This window comes from Solea solea, chromosome 14, assembly GCF_958295425.1.
Source record: "Solea solea chromosome 14, fSolSol10.1, whole genome shotgun sequence".
NCBI lineage: Eukaryota > Metazoa > Chordata > Actinopteri > Pleuronectiformes > Soleidae > Solea > Solea solea.
Genome location: NC_081147.1, coordinates 25077129 through 25102669, shown reverse-complemented (window position 1 = coordinate 25102669; position 25541 = coordinate 25077129). Strand labels below are relative to the sequence as shown.

Sequence of the window (25541 nt, the reverse complement as noted above, 5' to 3'; positions counted from 1 at the left end):
AGAGGATGTTACAGTGCAGTGAGTGCATACGAGCAAGATAAACACCATGGTTTTGTATGAGGACATTCACTGATTTAATGATTTAATGAAATAAAAACGAGTGTTTTTTGTCCTCCGGTTGCAAACTACAGAGACTAGAGACCAGCAGCATCGAGACTGGTGTTAAACAGAGTCCTCTGTTGATGTTCCCAGGTGATCAATCAGGCCAGTGGAAGAGTTTCCCATCACACCGTCCACACGCAGCCCGTCGGCAGACGCTTTGACAGAGTGGACGACTTCTTCATTCCCTCCTCCAGCCTCATCATTAACCACATCAGGTACGATCCAAGAACTTATGCAAATTCATTTTGCAGACTGAATCCATCCCATTGGCATTTTCATCTTTATTTTTTATACTCAATACTTAAATAATGAGGCGGATGAGCGTTCTGAGCGAGAGCAGGTGGGCACTTGTCTGTTAATGGAGGTTTGGGGAGAAAGGCCCGGTGGTCATTTGAGCTGCAGATGAGCACATGGCCACTCACCGGTAAAACCTGTGCATCAGCGTTGTTGAATTAATACTTTAAATCTGAATGTTATGAATCAAATGACGACAGAGTGAGTTAACAGCGACTGATCACATTTTAATTACCGAAGGTTCAGTCCTCGGTCCCTGTTTACCACTCAGAGCTGCTTTACGCCACATTGACACAGTCATCAGCAGGTTAAGTGTCTTGTGTTCGAGCCGGGGATCAAACCCTCGACTTAAGGACAGATGAGTGCTTCTAATATGTAATATTAATAATTTACCAGCTATTGTTTGTTAATCTGTTTAACTATCAGTTAAAGAACTTGAGATTTTAATATTTATTGTATTGTACAGTCGCACAATACTGCATTCATGTTAAAATGAAGTTATCTTTATCAGGTAGAGATGTTTCTAATATCCTCACATGACATATTTTTAACTATCCTCACATGACATATTTTTAACTAACGCCCTTGTGTTGGATAAACAGATAAATGTCAGTATCTGCCTCACACTGTGGCCACTGAGTGGATAAAGGAGTACGTTTCAGTAGTTTCAGTATCCACTAATGAAACCTGAAAAAACAAACAAACAAACTCTTTCCCATATCAGCGCGTCCTTATGCGAGCGTCTGTGAGGCAGTGTGGTATCTGTGGAAGCACCAGCTCTGTCACTGAAATGAGAGTAGGCAGTGTAATTATGTTGCTAAGCATCCAGAATGGTGAGTTAATGCTGATGACCACCATTTGGACCAAGCAGCACTAAATCAGCACACTGTGGGAATGGTACTAAAGAAAAAAACTCAACTCAAAGTTCAACTATTACAATCTAATGTTCTTTTTCAAGTGGCAATTCAGTGTCCTCAGTGCATATGTGTTCACAAACGCTCTTCTACTTGTGTTCTCACTGAGGAAAAATGGATCTGTATGAAGCGCTAAGACATTACAGGTAAAAAGGCAGAAGCGAAGCTTTGTGTTTTCCACAAATCATGAGCAGCTGTCATACGCGAGCTCAACGTGGACGGAGAAAAGCAGCTTTCAAATGCTCGGCTAATGTCAGGGAGAGGCCAGGAGCAAGCGGGAGGTCTGCAGGATTTCAAGATGCTAATGGTCTGCAGGAGAAGAAGAAGAGTTGGTTGCAGGAACAACTGTAATTAGATCCACTGAGACCTGTTGGAAAGGTTGAAGGAAAGTGTGGCTGCTCGGTTTTGCCGTGTTACGTTTGAAGCGTTTGCTGTACACGACATATACTTATCATTCCTGATGTTCTTAATGTAAGCATGATGATTACTGCTCCGGCCAGGTCTGCTTATCATGAATGTTTTTACATCACTGAGAGCCTGAACCTGCATAATGGCCTTGACAGAGTACACATGTGGAGCGTCAAACACGGCTGGCGTAATGGCGCTCTTGGCATTTCAATTACATCCCAGATGCTTGTCACTGTACAGCTGCAAAAAAAACAACAACCTTCTAACTAACAATTCAACTTATTGTCTTGAATATTTAATAGAGCTATAATAATAATAATATTATACAATATAGCAGCCTGGGATTTATTTATTATTCTCATTTAATATACAACCATAGATTTAAGTTTCTCTCAGGCATGGAGAGAATTATGAATATTTAGTGTTAGGATTACTCACAAACAAAATCATTTTGATTAACATAGATAGTAATGTAATAGTGTTTTTGGATTCACACAAGAACATGGGTGGAGTCTTCTGTCAGTAATTGACCTTCATTCAGTTTGTATCACTTTGTTACAAACCTATTAAACAACATTGTAACAGAGGTGTGAAGGAGTTCAGCTGAAGTAAACAAAAAAACACTGATGTTTTATGCTTAAAATAAACCTGTGTGTGTGTGTGTGACTCTTCTTGTCACAGTGCTTATTCATCTAGCGGCTGAACCGCGGCGCCGATCGGTCGATTTAGCAACATGAGCAGTTTGTGGACAGCTGACATGTTCGGTAACTCTCACACATTATTTAATGCTGGGGGGCGGGGATTCCCCTCAGCATCTACTATAAAGCCAGCAGGAGCTTCTTGGAGCTGTCATTCATCATATACATTGACTTACAATCAGGCAACTCTGCATGTCAGCACAAAAAAAACTGCTATTTGTTATTTTTACACACACACATAACAGTATCCTGCAGCTCAAGCTGCCCGCACCTATTTTTCACAGATTTCTCTTCATTGCACAAACTGCCTTTTGGCAAAACAACAAGCCGAGCGAGATGTTGATTCAATGTTTTTGGTATGCTGGAGGATGACTGAGCAGGAATTGCTGCATTACAGATATCTATTACTGTGCAGCAGCCACTGTTCTGTTCCGTGGCCCCGGGATCTTTAACTAAACTGCAGAGTAAACATTACTTTGAGGTCAATAATGATACACGTGTCGTAATGTGCCAGAGGCTCAGAGCGTATACGGATGTAAAGTTTATAACACGCAGTAACAGGAGCAGCTCATGAGATGCATTCAAAGACCCTGGTAAATGGCATCACTTCTGTGGGACCGACAGTGTTTTTGAGCTTAGCCGAAGATGCATTCAAGAAACCTCGTAAATGCTTCATCACAGTAGAAAGACATGTTCTCATGAATGCAATCATTGATAAAGAGTTGTTGTGTATTTTTAGTATATTACAAATCATTTATATAATTAAGCAAATAATTTCATAGTCACGCCCATTGCTAGTTACCAAGTGTTTGGTATTTTCTCTCCATAAAAAACTTTACACACAGTGTGTAAGCTCGCTCTCAATAGTTGTGTCTCCGTTTCAGTTTTTCTGCAAAATAGAAGCAATGTTTCTAAGGTTTCAACAAACTTGCAGGTGTTTTGTGATCAGTTGTTAAGTGCAGCCATTAAAAGACGACCAAAATGAATAAATGATAAATACAGATTTCTATGGAGTGTTGGAAACATTTTAGATATTGTTTTACCCAAGAGCAGAAATCACTCCTACATGAATCCTGATAATTATGGATATTGTCTGACGTGTGAAATGTTTAGGAACCATCGTCTGTGGAAACCGAATATTCTCAGTGTACCAAGACGAAGATGATGAAGTGAAAATGAAAGAGTGACCACCGCCCTGATGTGGAGAACTAGAGAGAACGGTTAATGCATTAATCAATGGTACAAACGACAAACAGCAGCTGTCGGTTTGGCTGAGAGTAATCAGTGTGTGCCAGTGACGCAGCCCAGCTGCCTTCACATCAGAGCACAGCCAAACAATGTCTGATTATTCATTTATCAAAAGGTGAAAAGTCTGTGAAAATAATCATTTCAGTGCAGGATAAATGCATTATTGACCTTTAGCTTCCAAGAATGTTATCGATATCTATCGCAGCGGATCTGCAGCGCTTATTGATTCGTCACAACGGCCACTTTATTGAATACAATCCACAGCAAAACAATTACAGCAGTGTTTGACAGGCAAATCACCGGCGACCACTCCCACAGGGATTTTATTTTAAACTGCAAATTGAAAATAAATGAATAAAAAAAAATGTAATCCAACAAATTAACTTTAAAGTTAGAGATTAGATTTGCTTAAAGAAAAAGAAAAGATGTGGATAATAATGTTTGTCTCACAGATTACATTTACCAGCTCACCCTCGATAAACTAGTGCACACATGATGGAAGAGAGGAACATTTTTTTGTTGCGCTACACAAACAAAACCAATCCCTCTGCCGTCGAGCTGCAGCTTCGAGCCACAGAAAAATCCACAGGAAAGAGTTTTGTGTCCACACGTGTCGGAGTGAGATTCTGAAAAAACGTCATGGTTTCATAGTATTGCATTATGTGCTTTTACATGAATTAAATGATGTAATATATTGTTTTAATGTCTCTACTAAAAGCTCTACCAAGTAGAATATGAAAATGCTGCTGTATGTATTCATCTTCAATAACATCAGATTGTTGTTTACAAGGACACAGTCGGACTAAGAAGCCTGATAGGAACATGAATAAGACATGTGAACACGTCAATCTGAAAACTCTGATCCCAGACGACCCACTCAGAGACAGCGTTCATTCAGAACGAGAGAGCTGGTTTATGCCGATCGTGATTCAGATCCGTGTTCGTATGAATCCTCGTTCTGATCGTCACTGACATTGAACTGAGGATCTGTTTTTCATTATTTCCAGGCTGAAAAAAAACAATAGTCACAGTCGTACAGTCCATGTTTACTGTGGAAGAGGAAGTCAAGCTTCTTCTTCTTCTTCAACACACCTCGATAAGATCATTAGATTTTGTGTCCATGTAAAACAGAGCGACTGTTTACTGTTATTTGCTGAGTGACGTTTGTAGAAGTGTGAAATCATCCTCTCGCAGCACACACACATCTGACTATCCAACAACAACAACAACAACAGCAACCGTGTTTCTATCACAATTCAGGTCTCAGTGAAAACCTACAAGCACTTACTACGTTTAAACTACGTGATATCAGAGCTGCAGCCAATGTGGGAAATTTGATCTCAGAATCAAACCACACGCGCTCCACCACTGATCCACCAACACCTGCCAGCGCACACATGGAAAAGTTAGTTATCTTCTTTTTAATTATTGTCACACACACACACACACACACACAAAGCTTCAGGTCTCATCTTTTATGACTCGGCTCCACCTCGAGTCTGGACCTGACAAACACAGCGACCTCTCGATCAATGATTCCCTCCACAGGGACAACGATGATCATGATGAGGATGATGATGATGTGCTTTGTGTCACGACGGCCCGACGCTCAAATGGCATAAAAGATGATGAGCAGCGGCGTGGGCTTCACGTGTCTGTCAGCATCGATCAGCTGCTGTCGGCTCCGTGCATGTTCCCTCTGCTCCGCTAGACGCTAACGTGCTATTAAGACATTTCCTTCTTTTTGCAACGATTAAAAGTCTGAGAGAATTCTATTAGAGAGGAAAATATAGATGATGTCATACTGCCAACACAAAACAGCCCGTCATGTGACCTTTAAAGTAGTTAAATGGACATTTAATTCTTGGAAATGAAGAGAAAGGTAGTAAAATAGGAAAGGTAATTAGATTTAGTTTTACTTAGTGTTGTCCTGATCAAGTTGTTATGAAATCTAGTTGATATGATATTATAATATTATTATTATATTCATGAAATAAAAAAGCTCAATCTTAGTTTTGTGCATTATTAGCTGCAGAACAGATGAGTCATGATGGAGCCACGCCTTTTTTCATGAAAACACAAAAATGTCAGACTCATGACGTCAAGAAAAACTCTATCCTCCACATCAGGGTCGCTGGTGCCAATCCCAGCTCTGACATAAATAAGAAACAAACAACTCTTCACTCTCACACCTGGAGTGTCCAGTTCACCTCTACATGTTTTTGTTTTTGCCTTTGCAAGGCAACATCACTAACCACTCCACCGCCATGTGTCCATCACTATAAATATCTGAAAACATTGTAACAATTATTGGAAACGTTGTTGACTTTCAGGTTTGTGATCGATTCCACCTCTGTTTTCTTCTCTTTGCGTTGTGTCCAGGTTCGGCCTCATCCTTCATCGGAATGAGCCTGTCCTGCACAAGATTGACCTGGAGACGACCACGTACGTGAAGAACATCAGTCTGTGGGAGTACAACTGCATCCCCAGGTCCATCGCGCACACGCACCTCGGCGGCTACTACTTTGTCAACTGCAGGCCCGACTCCACCGGCGCCACGCAGCCGCAGCTCGTCGTGGACGGCGTCACCGACAGCGTCGTCGGACAGAACCGCGACGTCACCGGCGCCCCCTACGTGTCCCCGGACGGCCATCACCTGGTCACCGTGGACGACGGCGACGGCCTGATGAGGATCCAGACGATCTCGGAGCGCGGGGAGATCCGGGAACCGTTCGACATCCACACGAACCTCCACCTGTCCGACCTGGCCTTCCAGCGCTCCTTCACCGAGCTCCACCAGTACAACGTGTTCGGCAGCTCCGGCCGCCAGACGGACGTCCTGTTTGTGGAGCTGAGCTCGGGCAAAGTCAAGATGATCAAGAGCTTGAAAGAGGCCACAAAGTCGTTTGAGTGGCCGTGGAGCAGTAGGAACAGGGTGATGGCCGGCAGCGGACTGTTCGGCCAGTACCTCATGACCCCGTCCAGAGAGTCCCTCTTCATCCTGGACGGACGACTCAACAAGCTCAACTGCGAGATCACCGACGTGTTTAAAGGCAACGTGGTGGTTTGGGTCGGGGAGTCTTAGGTCAAGACCCTGAAGGAGATTTGTTTGGGTTTTTTTGTCAAAGTTACTGTTGCACTGAATTCTGTTGCAGATTCTTTTTGAGGTGGAAGCACGACCGGTGAACTCCACTGATTCACAAACCAAAATTGACCATCGGTGCGTCCCCTGGATGAAGAGTCCTTATCCAAAATAGTAAGAAAAATGCAAAATACACAATTTATTGGTGTAGTTTAAAGTTTTTTTCTCTCACTGGGTGATTTTGTCTTTAAGTCGACATAAAAAACAAAAGCTGCTTCACATTTTCCTCCAATTGGTATGAATCCGTAAATATGTGCAACTTTTGCATTATTATTATTGAGTGTGGGAATGCTGTAGATAATCTCTGAACACAACAACTATTTAATTGGCAACAAAAAATGATACATACATAAATATATATATATATATACATAAACATATATATATATATATATATATATATATATATATATATACATATAAAAACCTGTATGTGGAGAAGTAACTCTTGTAATTTAAGTTTACCCATCCCTGACTTTTTCCTGTGCCTTTAAGGAAAACTGCCCTCCATCAGAGGAATTAGTGTAATTATTCCCAGTGTGACTGCAAACTCCACCTCGTCCTTTGACCCCGCCCCCTCCATTCATAGTGAGCGTGGTTCCCCTCTCGACGCAGCTCTAATTAAAATAAACCCTCGCTGTGATCCCACCCCCCTTTGAAGTAGAGACGAAGCGAGTGGTTGGTTAAAGGTCGTGTGCCCTGTAACCTTTGACCCCGACTTGTTACTAATGTTCCTGAATGATGATTTTTTTTTTTTCCTTTTTCCGTCCAAAGCAGAAAAATGAAAGTCAGTGCTGAGGATTTTTAAATCGCACACTGTACAAATATGTCAGAGAGTTCCTTAGCGACGAGTCGATAGACTAACACGTGTGTGTGTGTGTAATTTAACACAAAGAGACGTTTAATAGAATAATGTGCACACCAGGGCAGTGGGGGGTAGTTTTGTGTGTAGAAGGTCTTTGAGGAGAAGCTGTGAACGACATTGTCCCCCCCCCCCCCCCCCCCCTCCTGAATGCTCCTGCAGTAGATCCATAGCTGACAAATCAAAGACACCGTTTCCAAGCTGGACACACATTTCTATGCATTTTCACCCTTTGACTCTGAATCACTATGGGCAAACTGTATCTCCAATTTAGTACGGACTTTTGATGTGTACAGATTATATAAAGTCATTCTCCTTGTTTCGATCTTACGCGTATATACATATAATATATATATTTGGGTTTGATTTGACCCTTTTCTTTGTTTTTCCTTCCTCTCACTTTTCGAGTCCTTTAACCCTTTAACACCGAGCGCGTCCTCAGACTTTTGTGTTACCGTAGTTACGCCACGGTTTCCTGGAAGCTGAGAAGTTGCACGTCAACAACGTGGTTATTACGGTGAATTCACTCACGCTGTTGCAGGAAGCCGAATTATGGGATTACGTAGATTTGTGTCAATATTATTCAAAACAACACAACACTAAATATCGATTTAATCTTTCAAAAATATTGTATTTTATTGTTTGAAAATACATTTGTGGGCGGGATAAAATAATTGTATGTATCTAATGTTCATAATCTGACAAATGTTAGATATTTACAATTATTTTGTCAGATGTTGACGTGGAAAACAGACGGACAGCGACTCCAAAACTCGAGCGCAAAGAACAAATGTATTTTCAAACAATAAAATACAATATTTTTGAAAGATTATATTAATATTTTTTTGCTTCTTAAAAAGTGTTGTTTAAAAATATTGACATAAATCTAATTCCATAGCGAGTCAGCGTCTTTGTTTGGAGAAACGCCTGTACATAGTTTCCATTGAGACACAAAAACTCACACAATGTTACTTTAAATATGTTGTACACTGTTTCAAATTTCAAATTTAACAACAAATGCAACAACTTTGCATTTCAATTGTAAATAACTGCCAGTTATTGAACGTTATTATGGAAAAATGGGCCCTTTTATGGTTAAAATGAGCCAAACCTTGGTGTTAAAGGGTTAAACGATCTGTGGTGTTGTGTAAATAGCAGCCGTCACCGCGAGTCCCTTAGTTTCTCATGAATGTACAGATTTGCGCAGATTCCATCCGTCATCGTCCTTTTTAAGAAACGCCGTCACAAGCTTGTCATTGAGCCGCATCCTGTACTCGAGTATGTTGTGATCACATAAGCACTGCTTTCACCTCCACGTCACCATGTCTTGTACGTTTAAACTCATGTGATTGTTATTTACATGGGAGAAAGAAAAAAAAAACACGCTTGTCATTTTATTCAACAATTAAAAAGTAAACCCTGAAAATAAAAGAGTGGTTTTCAGATTCTTTTTTCTTGTAAATTAAACAATCTTTTTTTTTTTTAGACGAATCTTCACATTCTGAGCAAACGCAGCCGGTCGCCAATTATTTGCTCCGAGAAAGATAAAACCAACAGTGAGGTCAAGACTCCGCCGCCTCATTGGGCTCATTTATTTGGCAGCGCAGAGTTTGTTCAGTATGATTAGAATCAGCAAAGACAGAAAATCCACGTGGAAAAAGGTGAATTACTTTGAAAGCGGGGGCAGTAAAGATTTTTTATTTACTCATGTGGGGAGGTTTTTAACTCATTCATCTTATTTATCATTCTATGTTACAAAAACACTGGACTTTAAGGTGATTATTCTCGTTAAAAGTCCAGTGTGTAGACGTTGGGTGGGAAATCTCTCAACACCAGCTGAATATGTACATTTATGTTGGAAGTTATTTATAAACCAGAACATGTTTTTCTCTTACCTGACATCACAGGACAGTAACAACATGGTAATAGAGTGGTAAATCATTTAAAATCATTAAATTTCCAGCTATAGTGATTATAACAGTACTCGTGTGGTAATAAGTAGGGATGGAAGATATCACACAGGTAACATTTAAATCAACTTTTCTACTGAGTCATGTTTGGGCTGTTTGTTTCTTTTTATGGAGGAAGAACAATTTGTGTTACACAGTTGGAGAATTACGTCTTTAAAATGATTCGGCACGATGATTATCAACAGCTTCATACGTTCATAAACACTGACTCGAGTGTGATATTGGTGATATCTAGGGACGGGTATGAATATTAGATTTGATCATTTAATTATAAAAAAAGTCAATCAGGTAATGAAACAGTTTGTAATTATATCAAAAAATATAATACTCTTGTCCCCGCGCGCTGCCGCTGTATATACCCAAACACTCTGATAGTTTTGCTTGGTAGTAAAGGATAGTTTGTGTCTGCAGAGCAACATTAACAACAACAGAACAGAAGGTTACACACTGTAGCTTTAAGGAGAAATCTGAATCTGAGAGAAGGAAAATGTCACAAACAGAGGAGGCGCAATATCTGATGAAGCCACAGTGTGTGTCATTTTTCAATGAATTATTGTCCTGATCTTATTCCACAGACTTTGTTTCTCACAGATTTGAAAATAATGAAAATAAGAACAACAATGTAACAACGTAAGTCATACAACAATCACAATTCCTGTCAAAAACAATCGAAAATTTGATATTTATTCCAGATCGTTCAGTCCTACAAGTGACCACAAAAGATTCCCTCTGAAATAAAAGTGGAGGTGAAGAAATAAAGAAAATGGACACAGTGAAAGCTCGCGTGTTGCTGATGTTAAAACGCCATCGTCACGACGACTGCTCCTCCTCTTATATTCACACTCAACTCCCTTTAATAAAGACGGACATTTGAATAATACAGAGATTCCTGGCACTTCCTTAATCATCTTTTGTCAGTCCTTTATCTTCTCGTGGTCACACACACACACACACACACACACACACACCTGCAGCACAGTCTGCATTTCTCGATTACTCCATTCTTCTTCTTCTTCTGCTGCTGCTGCTGCTTATTAACGTCGCCTCACCTGCCAACAGTTCAACCTTTCTGCTCCGTCCATATTGAACCACCTGATGACTGATTGAGGCCACTGATGATGCTGCAACCTTGTGCCAGGAGCAGGTCCTCATCCTGCATTCCCCTGCATACGCCCTCTCCATCTCCCTCTCTCTCCCTCCCTCTCTCACTCTCTCTCCCTCCATCTCTCTCTCCCTCTCTCTCTCTCTCACTCTCTCTCTCTCGTGGATTGTAATAGTTAGGACAATGGATTTTCTCGCACAGGGAATGAAAACCTTCCTCCACTGCAGACTGGACTCATGCTCATCACAGGCTGTGTGTGTGTGTGTGTGTGTGTGTGTGTGCAGACCGACCGTCTGTGCAAAGTATAAAATATTTTATCAATAAATCATAAGGAGATTAAATAAAAAAAAAAGGAGAATATTTGTAAAAATATTGTACTAACAAAAGAGAAACTGGGACAAGTTTGTCAAATCTCTTTGCGATTATAGCTCATATGTTAAGTAATTCCATCTATTTTTAAAATGTTAATATTAAGAATTGTCATGTAGGTTTATTATAACTGAATACATATTAAGTAATCTATAATTTCGGAGTCTGACAGGAGCTGGAGGCCACGCTTCGCACATAATTTAGTTTAAAATTGACACACGTTGATTACGTGGAGGTAATAAAAAACCTACATTTTGAATCGTTTTAACAGATTAACGCTGGATTTATTAAATGAGAAAAGTTGTGTGTGACTTTTGCTCCCGACTGTCTGCGATAGTTAAAGTTTCCACATTTCAGAAATCTTTGGACATGTGTTGACGGCGACGGCAGCAGCAGCAGCAGCAGCAGCAGCTCAGGATGTGCTCCGACACTGACAGCAGCTGAGACGTCTGTCAGGACGCGGCGAGCAGAAGAAAACTCGGCAGTGATGGCCGGCGACGGCACACACTTGTCTCACAGACACAGTCGACTGATTCCGTCGTGATAGCACCCAGGTTGACCATGACAGGAGTCACCACCTGCACTTAACATAGACCTCGTCTGTCCCTTTGCTGTTTACTGTGCTGTGAAGAAAAGAAACAAAAACCTGTCCTCAAGGTCGACGCGGGGAGGAAAAAGTCCTCGGAGTTAAAGTGAAACGTCTTCCACAGCTGATTTTACAACTTTCCTGCCATTCGTGCCTCGGTCACTAGAATATAGAGCTTCCTGCACCGTGTAATAAAACCTAAACTCCGTCTTCCACAACTGACAAATTATATCTGTCGTCCCCCCCGTCTATAAACCCAAAGGTCAGGATTATAAAAAGTATATAACCTGCTTGTATTTTTTTGTTTATGAGGAGAGATCAGCAGATTCTCCTGAAACACCGAGGCTGAAGATTCAAAAGCAGAGATTTGAAGACGCCACGTTGAGCTTTGACAGATTCAGGTCATTGAGGATAAAAGAACACTTGGTGAAATTATATTACATTGTTTAATAATGAACCTATTTTGACAGGGATCCTTGAATTCAGAACCCAGAGTCAGGTTTATAAACGAGCCAAATGTACTGAAGGTGCAGGTACAGTCAGAGTATTCCACTCTGAACAAACACGTAATACACACAGAACTATAGTCCTTGCTTTGATAAATGCAGACTGTCACAGGTCAAACAAACGCGGGTGCTTTTGTACATTCACTCACCGGGTTAAGTCCATTATTTCTGGCATCAGGAGGGATTTACTCGTGTAAATCTTTCTCAAACGCACTTGGACTTGTTCCACAATCCTAGTACATTTTGTATCATCACATAAATCACAGAATATAAAACTCAAAAACATTGGCAAAGCACATGTTCGCAGTGCTCCTCACACGGACCTTTAACGTCATAATTACGTCCCCTGTTGTAATATCTGCTTATGTCGAACATTGTTTGACTCAAAGTTGTTGCTAAAACATTATCAAACACAAAAAGCCTTGATTTCCTCTAATAATAGACTTTACTGCAATAAAATAACACAAGTAACTCAATTAAATTGGCTGAACTACATCTGTTGATTATAAGAGAAGCTTAATCACGACCAACAATAGGGAGAGTTAATTTGGTTTGAGAGTAAGACGACTTATTTAACCACGTCTGAAATGTGGCTGCAGGATTTAACTTGCCAGTGATTTTGCTTTGCTTCTTCTTCTGTCCCACAAAAATTACCGCAAAGCGACGGAAATAATAAAAATTATAATCTGAATGGAAAGACAGGAGCCATTTCTGCTTTCTGAAATTGGTCGATTAATCAGTTATGAACCGATTACTAAATTTAAATGAATTTAATTTTAATTTAAACAAAGAAATCACTAAAACTGAATCATCTTGGTTCCAAAATTGGTTCCAAATGAGCCAATTGTTCAGGTTCCAAACCAAATCTTTCCAGTTTGAGCTCATCAGTCAGGTCTGATAGTATTGACACACCATACATTTTTCATCGTCTATGCTCGCAAAGAAGAAACAGCAAAAGTTGTGCGCTGCAGCTTTAAACACCAAGAGTTACTGCAGCAAAGATATTCCCGTCTTGATAGAGAATATTCTCTTCTTCTGTGCATCAACAAAACTATAATCTTCAGTGCCTAACATCACTTCAGAGTCTTTGAACACTGAGTCTTTGAACAGAACACAGAGAGAGAGAGGGAGGGAGGGAGCATTAGCCCTGCAATTTAATCCCAACTTTCCCTCTTAAACTAGTGAGAGTTAAAGTGTAGTAAGACGGCATGAAATGTCTCACATGACCGTGCAGCATATTAAAAATGCTCTGTGGCTAAATGACTGCATTGTGCTTCAGTATCTCATCACTGCAGTGATATCCAGCTGAGATGTGCGTGGCTAAATCTGGTTGATATGTTCGCTGCCTGTTTGCCAGTTTGTTGTTCTCCTCAGAATCGGATTCTTAAAGTTCTGTCTTTGATGGAAGATTTTTCCTCAAAGTGAAAAACTCGGGTTCTTTTACTCATTCATGAAATAGTGGCTCATTGTGGCTCATTATGTCAAATCCTTGTTTTTCCTTTATCTTTTTCACAACATATTTCTTTTCAAGTTCTAATCACTTGTGTGTGTGTGAGAAAATAGAGTCATTCTCTGACAGAATAATGAGGACGATGTTGGAGCTTTGTTTACGCTGACATTTTAAAGCCACTTAGCTCAGAGAAGCTAATTTCTTTGGCAAACTTGAGTCACTGCTCATTCACGGGTACTATAAAGTGTTGCTTACACATTAATAAAAGTAATTTATCTTATATTTACAGTCAACAGTTGACAGAACCCATGATATTTTTCCTTCAGAGAGTGGAAACAGTTGGCTAAGCTAACAAGAGCTAGCGTTAGCTTTAGCCACCGTTGCTAACAGATGTCAGATGTCATCTTTTTTGTTTCGTAAATTCCACAAATGCACTTTTTTATTTATAGATGGTTAGATTACAATATTGTTATGTGTCATTACTTTAATTTGTGGATTAAGTTTCTGTGTGTATATTTAAAATGAGCATAAACACGAGACAGACGGGTAATGTGAGCTAAACGAAGCAAAACAGGACACTTTTAATTTTTTTTAATCTGCTTTAAAGTGGAACATTTTGTGGATTTTAAGTTGTGTCTTTGATGGAAGATTTTTTTTGATTGGATTGCAATACTGTTATATTTTATAATTTATATTTTTCTTATGTTTGTATTTATTTTAATGTAGAAATAAATCTGATTTGTGTGATAAGATGAAAAAGAGAAGAGATAAAGGGAGCGAAACGGGACAAGATTTAACCAACGATAACCCACAGTAATTTGTTTTATTTATGTGCTGTGTTGGATGTGAATTGTTCTCTTACTTTTCCAGTTTTAAGTATTTAAGTTTCTATATTTATTTATCTGTTTCTCTGTGGACAAGTGGGGAGTTTTATGATGACAGTCATCATAAAACTCCTCTTTGCTCCATACAAAGAAATTATTGAAACTGGGTTTTTTTTTAGTTTGTGGGCGTAGTTTTCCAGGTTTGGATCAACATTTTTCCACATTTTCTTACATTTTTTGGGACTAAACAACTAATCAAGAAACAGATGAATCGCCTGCAGTGGTCAGATTTGTCGGTGATGATTTACTGAAGTTAAAAGCAGAAATATTGACCAGACAGCAATATTAAAGACCGCAAATACAATACAACCCTATTATGTTGCATCAAATCCATTAAGTGCTGGCCTGAGTGTCCACAGCGGCTTTCACAGCTCACTGTGCGACCTTGGAGAACACAACACGAGCGGAATGGAAGAGAAATCAGTGAAACTTTCCTTCTCTAACTAAATCCTCATTCCCATTTTGGAGGTTTTTCCTGTGTTCACAGTTTTACAAATCACTGAAGGTCGACATTGTTAGATTCCTCTCTTCACTAGAGCAGCAGGACACTTTTACCCATGGGCCCCGGAGGATCGGGTTTTTGGGGCCAGCCAGTCGTCATTAGGAGAATTTACTTCCTGCTGTTAAGAGAAGGAGCAGATGTGATGCTCGTTCTCCTGGGCTGCCACACACACAGTGAGATGCCTCCTGCAGCAGAGGAAACCAGTCTGGAGAGCAGCTCTGTCACTGCCAGGAGGAAACATCACACAGCTCTCTGCAGCTTGACGACTCTCAGCCAAAGAGCCAGCTGTTAGGAAAGGCGAGTCAGAAGCAGCCCTGTGGTTTTTAGGCCGAGAGGGACTCCTTCAATATGCAAAGCTCTCCACTGGAGGAGGAGACTGCAGAGTTTTCTTCCCCCCCCCCCATCTACTGTGTGATTGCAGCTGTACATCAACACATGGCATTATTTCAGCTTCTCCCTTTAGGGGTCACCACAGCGCATCATCTGCCTCCATCTTGTCCTCTTCTGTTGCACCGACTGTCCTCATGTTCACCTTCACTACATCCATGAATCATCTCTGCGGTCTTCTTCTTTTCCTCATGCCTGGCAGCTCCATCTTCAACCACCTCTGTCCCTCGTGACCAAACGTGATCTCAACCTTTGTCTCTCCAAACCGTCCAACCTGAGCTGTAGCTATTCATTTATTATTAACTGATAAATCAACCTTCAACTATTTTGATAGTGATCTCTCTGTTTTGGACTGGCGACCTGTGACCCTCATGTGGACGATAATGTCTCTGATCTGATTTTTTGCTTCTTAAAAGGTGAATATTTTCTGGTTTTTGGACAAAAAAGAAATTTGAGATCATTTGGGGAAAAAAGTACAAACAACTAAAACCACAGTCAACGAAAAATAATCAACCTACAAATTGATTGAAATAATCGTTAGTTGAATGTGCAGATAATGTTAAATATTAATGGACATGTATAATTATCATAGTTATTTCTAGTGGAAAGGACAATGTGCAAATCTCAATGGCTTTTTATGTCGTTGGCTCTTTACATTGTTAAATGTTTTATGTCAATTAGTGCTGCACTTGGTGAACTGTATGTGTGTGTGTGTGTGTGTTTTTACATGTTGCCTATGTCACATAAACCTGCTGAGGGATTACGGATTGGAATTAGCCAATGTCTAGAATCTGGCACATTTTCTAAATGAATGAAAAAATTATAAAAGAAACTTGATATGTTTATTTTTCACGTTTAGTCACGGTCGTCTATCTAAATGTCTGACAGTCAAATAACTCAGAAGTTTATATAAATTTGACCAAACTGTTGAGATTTTTATCCTTTTAAGAAAATTCTGCTTTTGTTTATAGCCATCTTTGTAATTTACTTTTATTTTAATATCACCAGCATTTGAATGTCAGCTGCTGTATTGAAAGATAATTAGTAAAAATTATTATTACTTCCACCAAGACTTTGACTTTTTTGTTGTTTGTATCCATTTTTTCCACATTTGACTTTTGTGTGTTTGTGTCTAAACTCAAAAAGAAAAGGTGATGTTTTGATTAAATTCTCTGGCCTGGCACAAATTGTTGTTGCCATGGTTACTATTAGTTGGCATCAGCTTCAGGTTAGCGGGAGGAGCTAACGTGTTGTCGTGCTACGACGGCTACAAACACAAGACTAAATAAATTCTCGATTCCACCTTTGCTTTCTAACATCGACATCGTGGTCGATCAATTTGTATTCGACTGTGGCAAAAATGATCTCATTTGACAAAGAAAAGAAACATATCTTTATATATAAACGATTGCAGCTCAGGACAAAAAACCAGGCCATCAAGCCTCAGGAACTCTCAGTAGAGCTGGGCATAGATCAGGACATGGATATAAAACCATTTCAGACAGAGGCCACATTAAATCTGAAATGGAAGAGGTTTGGTCCAATGGTTCTCGCTCCACCCCAAGAGCACTCCATCAATCAGGTCTTAGATGGAATCCACTTTGAGTTAAAGGCAAACGACAGCCTGGCCGGAGTTTGCCAGATGCCATTTAGGTCATTCTGGGAGCTCCAGGGAAAAGGGCTCACAGTTCTGATGAGACAAAAAAATCGAAGCCCAAACATATCAGGCCAATACCAGGCTAACCCCCCTCTGTACGGTTCATATAGCATGATGTGACAGCTCCATGCTTCTAACCCAGGACATGGAGGCTGATCACAAAGAATAATCGCTTACATTTCTACGTCACCAAATCTAGAGCAGTGGTTCACAAACTGTGGTTACGCAGGGCCGTTTCTAGCTTTTTGGGGGCCCTATGCGAGATCCTAGTTTTTCTACGATGAAGAGAGATTCCTAACCCTTTAGCTCAAACTGTTTCTCATGAGGATCACACAATCCTGTCACGTCAACAATCTGAACAAAAACAACGTCATTTTGGCAGGAAGTGGCGCCGTGTGAATGTAAAGACCTACAGTATATAACTGGCAGCATAGAAGACAAGAGATATTGGAATCCACGGGCGACAGAGTGTGCTGCTTGTGTAGTGATCACTTATTATCAGGGACACTACACAACACTAATTAACTTTAATATAATAATAATTCTCCAGAGTAAGATGTTCCTCTTACGTCCACGGACTTCAAAACTCAACTCACAAGAGAGAGATAAAAACACACAACTGCATCTTTAATTCTCTCTCTCTCAGTGTAACACTAAATTGCGTGGATTGCTCCTCCAAACATCGACCAAACACTAGATGAGACGGTTTATTGATAACAAAAGGTCGATGCTGTTTGTGAGTTTAAGGAAAGTTTTAACTTTCTTTGCTAAATTGTAATGCTCTAAATGAGGCAGAAATCGATTCACTGCAGCCGCTGTGATTTCCCTGAACGCGCTCTGTTCACATGTACGCGGCGATAACCACATCTGAACCCCCTCTCTCTCATCTTATCAACGGGGGGAATGTGGTCTGAAAAATGTCCTGACAAGTTGGGACAATGCTCGCATCCTGGGTCTAACCTGGCAACGCAGGTAAGACTCATTTCTTATTCTTATTTTCTCATAAAACTTTCATTAGTATTCAGCGCCTCAGGAGTAAATACAACGTGCTTTCCAATATGAAACAGAAAGATTGAATGAGACATTATCACAGCACATTGTGCTGGGACTGAAACAAGCTTACGATGTGATCATTCAGCTCTGGTTCAGGTTCACGCCACAGAAAAACAGCTTGATCCGCAAGTAAAAATGGGGAAAATGCAGATTTATTCAAATATACATTATGTGTCTACACGCCGGCGCTAAGTTGTGCAATGCTGAGTCAGTGGGGGATGACTAAAATGTCAAAATGGAAATAATTTCACTGAAAATCTTACACACTGTATCTTTAATGAGACTGATTAATCTGTCGACTATTTTCTCAATTAATCAAGTAATCGTTTGGTCCAGAATATGTTGATCAGTGTTTTTCAAACCTGGACATGATGATTCTTAAGTTTTATTTTTTATTTTTTGGAGCAAAGAAACAAAAAAAGGTCACATTTAAAAAGCTGAAAAATCAGAAAACTGTAAAACAAAACAAAACAAAACACAACTGATGAATTAATTAATCAAAGTATTTGACTATTAGTTAAGTTATCTTTTACTCGAGCAAGGGCTTCCCTCCTACAAGAAACAATTTGTGAGATTTTAAATTAAATACCACAAATATAGTGCAAATACTAATTAAATAATAATTAGGACCTAACTTAATACTTTATATGCCGTGAAAACTGCCAAAATTTGCCATGTTCTCCCCGTGTGCGTGGGTTTCTCTCCGGTTTCCTCCCACATTCCAAAAACACGCAGATTTCGGTACATTTGTGAAATTGGATAATCTAAATTGACCGTAGGTGTGAATGTGACAGTGAATGCCTCGCGCCCTACGTCAGCTGAGATGTGGAGGATAAAGTGGTAGAAGATGGATGGATTAATTGAACAATTGTTTAAGCCCTTGATAACACTGACAATGAAAAAGTTTTATACAAATACAAAAATGTCACTGATAAATCATAAAATGACCATGTCATGGATTAATCACTGTCTATGATAAAGCCTTACATCACTGGTGACAAAATCTCAAATGTTTATCATCCGTGATTATGATCTTCATTGTGTTTTGAAAAAAGGTGAACTGTTGCCCTGTGTACCTAAAGTACTAAACCTGGTCTCACCTGACATCTATCTGTTATCCAAAGTGAAAATCCCACATGCACGGATGCAATTTTCAGTGTAATGATTACATCATTGATGCTGTTGGGTGAGGCTGAGAACGTGTGGAAGCACCTTCATAAAGTCCATTTTTTATTTAACCCGCTGTTTTACTGACATTTTTTTACTTTCTTCACAGCACAGTGGATACACATCAGCAGCTCTTTCATCCATCGCATGGCCTTTGTTCCTCTGACCATCACTTATTCAAATGTCACTTCAGGCAAATCTCACGGCTGCAGCTGTCGTCATTAACCTGTATTTTTGTTCATTTTGTCGAGCGGTGCCCGCGATCACTGCGGCGGTAGCAGCACCTCTGTAATGAATGCTGGCAAACGCTGCAACCTATTTATGAACCACAATCATGTTTCATTCTAGTTCCAACGTCTAACAAGAGAAAATGAAAAATATGTAAATGAGCAGAAGTATAACTTGACTGTGGCTGCCTTAAGACACAGAATAGGTAATCACAAAGAGGAGGGGGAGGTCACAACTGTATTACCTCCGTCTTATTCTTGCTTTTCTTTCCTCAACACAGAGTACAAAAAATAGAAACTAAATTTGCTCTGTATGTGTTACAATGGAACCAAAGATAAAACACACAAAAGGTCAAGTCTGTTATATTGAAATTAGACTGAGATGATCCAATTATGTCATTGTATTGTATTAATGATATTGCAGGGGCTTTTTATGTACGTAAAAATGTTTTCTTAAATCCTCTCCTAGCACACTTTATTTGAATTATAGAAAATAAACATGTCTTTGTAACTTTGTCCTTTAGACTGCTACCATATCTATACTATACTATGACTTTTTTGATTGATTTTGGATGACATACTTTAACTTTTTTTGAGTGATTATGGACGACATACTATACTATGACTTTTTGGAGGTATTTTGGACAACATGCTATACTATGACTTTTTGGAGTGATTTTGGACGACATGCTATACTATGGCTTTTTTGAGTGATTTTGGACGACATACTATACTATGACTTTTTTGACTGATTTTGGACGACATGCTATACTATGACTTTTTTGACTGATCTTGGACGACATACTATACTATGACTTTTTTTGACTGATTTTGGACGACATGCTATACTATGACTTTTTTGAGTGATTTTGGACGACATGCTATACTATGCCTTTTTTGACTGATCTTGGACGACATGCTATACTATGACTTTTTTGAGTGATCTTGGACGACATGCTATACTATGGCTTTTTTAAATGATTTTGGACTACATGCTATATTATGACTTTTTTGAGTGATTTTGGACGACATGCTATACTATGACTTTTTTGAGTGATTTTGGACGACATACTATACTATGACTTTTTTGAGTGATTTTGGACGACATACTATATACTATGACTTTTTTGTCTCATTTTGGACGACATGCTATACAATGGCTTTTGTGAGTGATTTTGGACGACATGCTATACTATGACTTTTTCAGTGATTTTGGACGACATGCTATACTATGGCTTTTTTCAGCGATTTTGGAGGACATGCTATACTATGACTTTTTTGTCTCATTTTGGATGACATACTATACTATGACTTTTTGAGTGATTTTGGACGACATACTATATACTATGACTTTTTTGTCTCATTTTGGACGACATGCTATACTATGACTTTTTTGAGTGATTTTGGACGACATGCTATACTATAACATTTTTGACTGATTTTGGACGACATGCTATACTATGACTTTTTTGAGTGATTTTGGACGACATGCTATACTATGACTTTTTTGACTGATTTTGGACGACAAACTATACTATGACTTTTTTGAGTGATTTTGGACAACATGCTATACTATGACTTTTTGGAGTGATTTTGGACGACATGCTATACTATGACTTTTTTGAGTGATTTTGGCTGCATTCTATACTATGGCTTTTGTGAGTGATTTTGGACGACATGCTATACTATGACATTTTTGACTGATTTTGGACGACATACTATACTATGAATCTTTTAGGCGATTTTGGATGGCATACTATACTATGACATTTGTCATGATTTTGGTACACATTTTGCACCTTCGCAGTTGGCTGAGTGGTTAGTGACGCTCCCATTCAAAACCAGCCCTTAAGAGACACTGGTTCCATTCCCATCACTTACATATAACTGAGCCAATATTCGGTTGACACAGCATACTATACAATGAAGGTTATGAGTGATTTTGGACGACATGCTATACTATGACTTTTTGGAGTGATTTTGGACGACATGCTATACTATGACTTTTTTGACTGATTTTGGACAACATACTATACTATGACTTTTTTGAGTGATTTTGGACGACATACTATACTATGACTTTTTTGAGTGATTTTGGACGACATGCTATACTATGACATTTTTGACTGATTTTGGACGACATGCTATATACTATGACTTTTTTGACTGATTTTGGACGACATGCTATACTATGACTTTTTTGTCTCATTTTGGACGACATGCTATACTATGACTTTTTTGACTGATCTTGGACGACATACTATACTATGACTTTTTTTGACTGATTTTGGACGACATGCTATACTATGACTTTTTTGAGTGATTTTGGATGACATGCTATACTATGCCTTTTTTGACTGATCTTGGACGACATGCTATACTATGACTTTTTTGAGTGATTTTGGACGAGATACTAAACTATGACTTTTTTTGACTGATTTTGGACGACATGCTATACTATGACTTTTTTGAGTGATTTTGGACAACATGCTATACTATGACTTTTTTGAGTGATTTTGGACGACATGCTATACTATGACATTTTTGAGTGATTTTGGACTACATGCTATACTATGACTTTTTGGAGTGTTTTTGGACGACATGCTATACTATGACTTTTTTGTCTCATTTTGGACGACATGCTATACTATGACTTTTTGGAGTGATTTTGGACGACATGCTATACTATGACTTTTTGGAGTGATTTTGGACGACATGCTATACTATGACTTTTTGGAGTGATTTTGGACGACATGCTATACTATGACTTTTTTGTCTCATTTTGGATGACATACTATACTATGACTTTTTTGAGTGATTTTGGACGACATGCTATACTATGACTTTTTTGAGTGATTTTGGAAGACATGCTATACTATGACTTTTTGGAGTGATTTTGGACGACATGCTATACTATGACTTTTTTGTCTCATTTTGGATGACATACTATACTATGACTTTTTTGAGTGATTTTGGACGACATGCTATACTATGACTTTTTTGAGTGATTTTGGAAGACATGCTATAATATGACTTTTTGGAGTGATTTTGGACGACATGCTATACTATGACTTTTTTGAGTGATTTTGGACGACATACTATACTATGACTTTTTTGTCTCATTTTGGATGACATACTATACTATGACTTTTTTGAGTGATTTTGGACGACATGCTATACTATGACTTTTTTGAGTGATTTTGGAAGACATGCTATACTATGACTTTTTGGAGTGATTTTGGACGACATGCTATACTATGACTTTTTTGAGTGATTTTGGACGACATGCTATACTATGACATTATTGTCTCATTTTGGACGACATACTATACTATGACTTTTTTGAGTGATTTTGGACGACATGCTATACTTTGACTTTTTGGAGTGATTTTGGACGACATGCTATACTATGACTTTTTGGAGTGATTTTGGACGACATGCTATACTATGACTTTTTTGAGTGATTTTGGACGATATGCTATACTATGACATTTTTGATTGATTTTGGAACGACATGCTATACTATGACTTTTTGGAGTGATTTTGGACGACATGCTATACTATGACTTTTTGGAGTGATTTTGGACGACATGCTATACTATGACTTTTTTGAGTGATTTTGGACGAAATGCTATACTATGACATTTTTGAGTGATTTTGGACGACATGCTATACTATGACATTTTTGACTGATTTTGGACGACATGCTATACTATGACTTTTTGGAGTGATTTTGGACGACATGCTATACTATGACTTTTTTGAGTGATTTTGGACGACATGCTATACTATGACTTTTTTGAGTGATTTTGGACGACATGCTATACTATGACATTTTTGTCTCATTTTGGACGACATACTATACTATGACTTTTTTGAGTGATTTTGGACGACATGCTATACTATGACTTTTTGGAGTGATTTTGGACGACATGCTATACTATGACTTTTTGGAGTGATTCTGGACGACATGCTATACTATGACTTTTTTGAGTGATTTTGGACGACATGCTATACTATGACTTTTTGGAGTGATTTTGGACGACATGCTATACTATGACATTTTTGAGTGATTTTTGGCGACATGCTATACTATGACATTTTTGAGTGATTTTGGACGACATGCTATACTATGACTTTTTTGAGTGATTTTGGACGACATGCTATACTATGACTTTTTGGAGTGATTCTGGACGACATGCTATACTATGACTTTTTTGAGTGATTTTGGACGACATGCTATACTATGACTTTTTTGAGTGATTTTGGACGACATGCTATACTATGACTTTTTTGTCTCATTTTGGATGACATACTATACTATGACTTTTTTGAGTGATTTTGGACGACATGCTATACTATGACTTTTTTGACTGATTTTGGACGACATGCTATACTATGACATTTTTGACTGATTTTGGACGACATACTATACTATGAATTTTTTAGGCGATTTTGGCTGGCATACTATACTATGACATTTGTCATGATTTTGGGACACATTTTGCACCTTTGCAGTTGGCTGAGTGGTTAGTGATGCTCCCATTCAAAACCAGCCCTTAAGAGACACTGGTTCGTTTCCCATCACTTACATATAACTGAGCCAATATTGGGTTGACACAGCATACTATACAATTACGGTTTTGAGTGATTTTGGACGACATACTATACTATGACTTTTTTGAGTGATTTTGGACGACATGCTATACTATGACTTTTTGGAGTGATTTTGGACGACATGCTATACTATGACTTTTTGGAGTGATTTTGGACGACATGCTATACTATGACTTTTTGGAGTGATTTTGGACGACATGCTATACTATGACTTTTTTGAGTGATTTTGGACGATATGCTATATGATTTTGGACGACATGCTATACTATGACATTTTTGACTGATTTTGGACGACATGCTATACTATGACTTTTTTGAGTGATTTTGGACGATATGCTATACTATGACATTTTTGAGTGATTTTGGACGACATGCTATACTATGACATTTTTGACTGATTTTGGACGACATGCTATACTATGACTTTTTTGAGTGATTTTGGACGACATGCTATACTATGACTTTTTTGTCTCATTTTGGATGACATACTATACTATGACTTTTTGGAGTGATTTTGGACGACATGCTATACTATGACTTTTTGGAGTGATTCTGGACGACATGCTATACTATGACTTTTTTGAGTGATTTTGGACGACATGCTATACTATGACTTTTTGGAGTGATTTTGGACGACATGCTATACTATGACATTTTTGTCTCATTTTGGACGACATACTATACTATGACTTTTTTGAGTGATTTTGGACGATATGCTATACTATGACATTTTTGAGTGATTTTGGACGACATGCTATACTATGACATTTTTGACTGATTTTGGACGACATGCTATACTATGACTTTTTGGAGTGATTTTGGACGACATGCTATACTATGACATTTTTGAGTGATTTTGGACTACATGCTATACTATGACTTTTTTGAGTGATTTTGGACGACATGCTATACTATGACATTTTTGACTGATTTTGGACAACATGCTATACTATGACTTTTTGGAGTGATTTTGGACGACATACTATACTATGACTTTTTTGTCTCATTTTGGATGACATACTATACTATGACTTTTTTGAGTGATTTTGGACGACATGCTATACTATGACTTTTTTGACTGATTTTGGACGACATGCTATACTATGACATTTTTGACTGATTTTGGACGACATACTATACTATGAATTTTTTAGGCGATTTTGGCTGGCATACTATACTATGACATTTGTCATGATTTTGGGACACATTTTGCACCTTTGCAGTTGGCTGAGTGGTTAGTGATGCTCCCATTCAAAACCAGCCCTTAAGAGACACTGGTTCGTTTCCCATCACTTACATATAACTGAGCCAATATTGGGTTGACACAGCATACTATACAATTACGGTTTTGAGTGATTTTGGACGACATACTATACTATGACTTTTTTGAGTGATT

The 25541-nt window shown here is 38.7% G+C and overlaps 1 protein-coding gene across 3 annotated transcripts in view; it reads left to right on the top strand.

The window, feature by feature from the left end:
- The window catches only part of fstl5 (follistatin-like 5), a 170693-nt gene extending 161600 nt beyond the window's left edge, over window positions 1-9093 (top strand). For all 3 annotated transcript variants that reach the window (XM_058650034.1, XM_058650033.1, XM_058650035.1), the window contains 2 exons: window positions 193-317; window positions 6047-9093. In XM_058650034.1, coding sequence (XP_058506017.1) covers window positions 193-317; window positions 6047-6749 — 828 coding nt within the window. In that variant the 3' untranslated portion in view covers window positions 6750-9093. The remainder of the gene's footprint in view (window positions 1-192; window positions 318-6046) is intronic.
- The last annotated feature ends 16448 nt before the right edge of the window (window positions 9094-25541 follow it).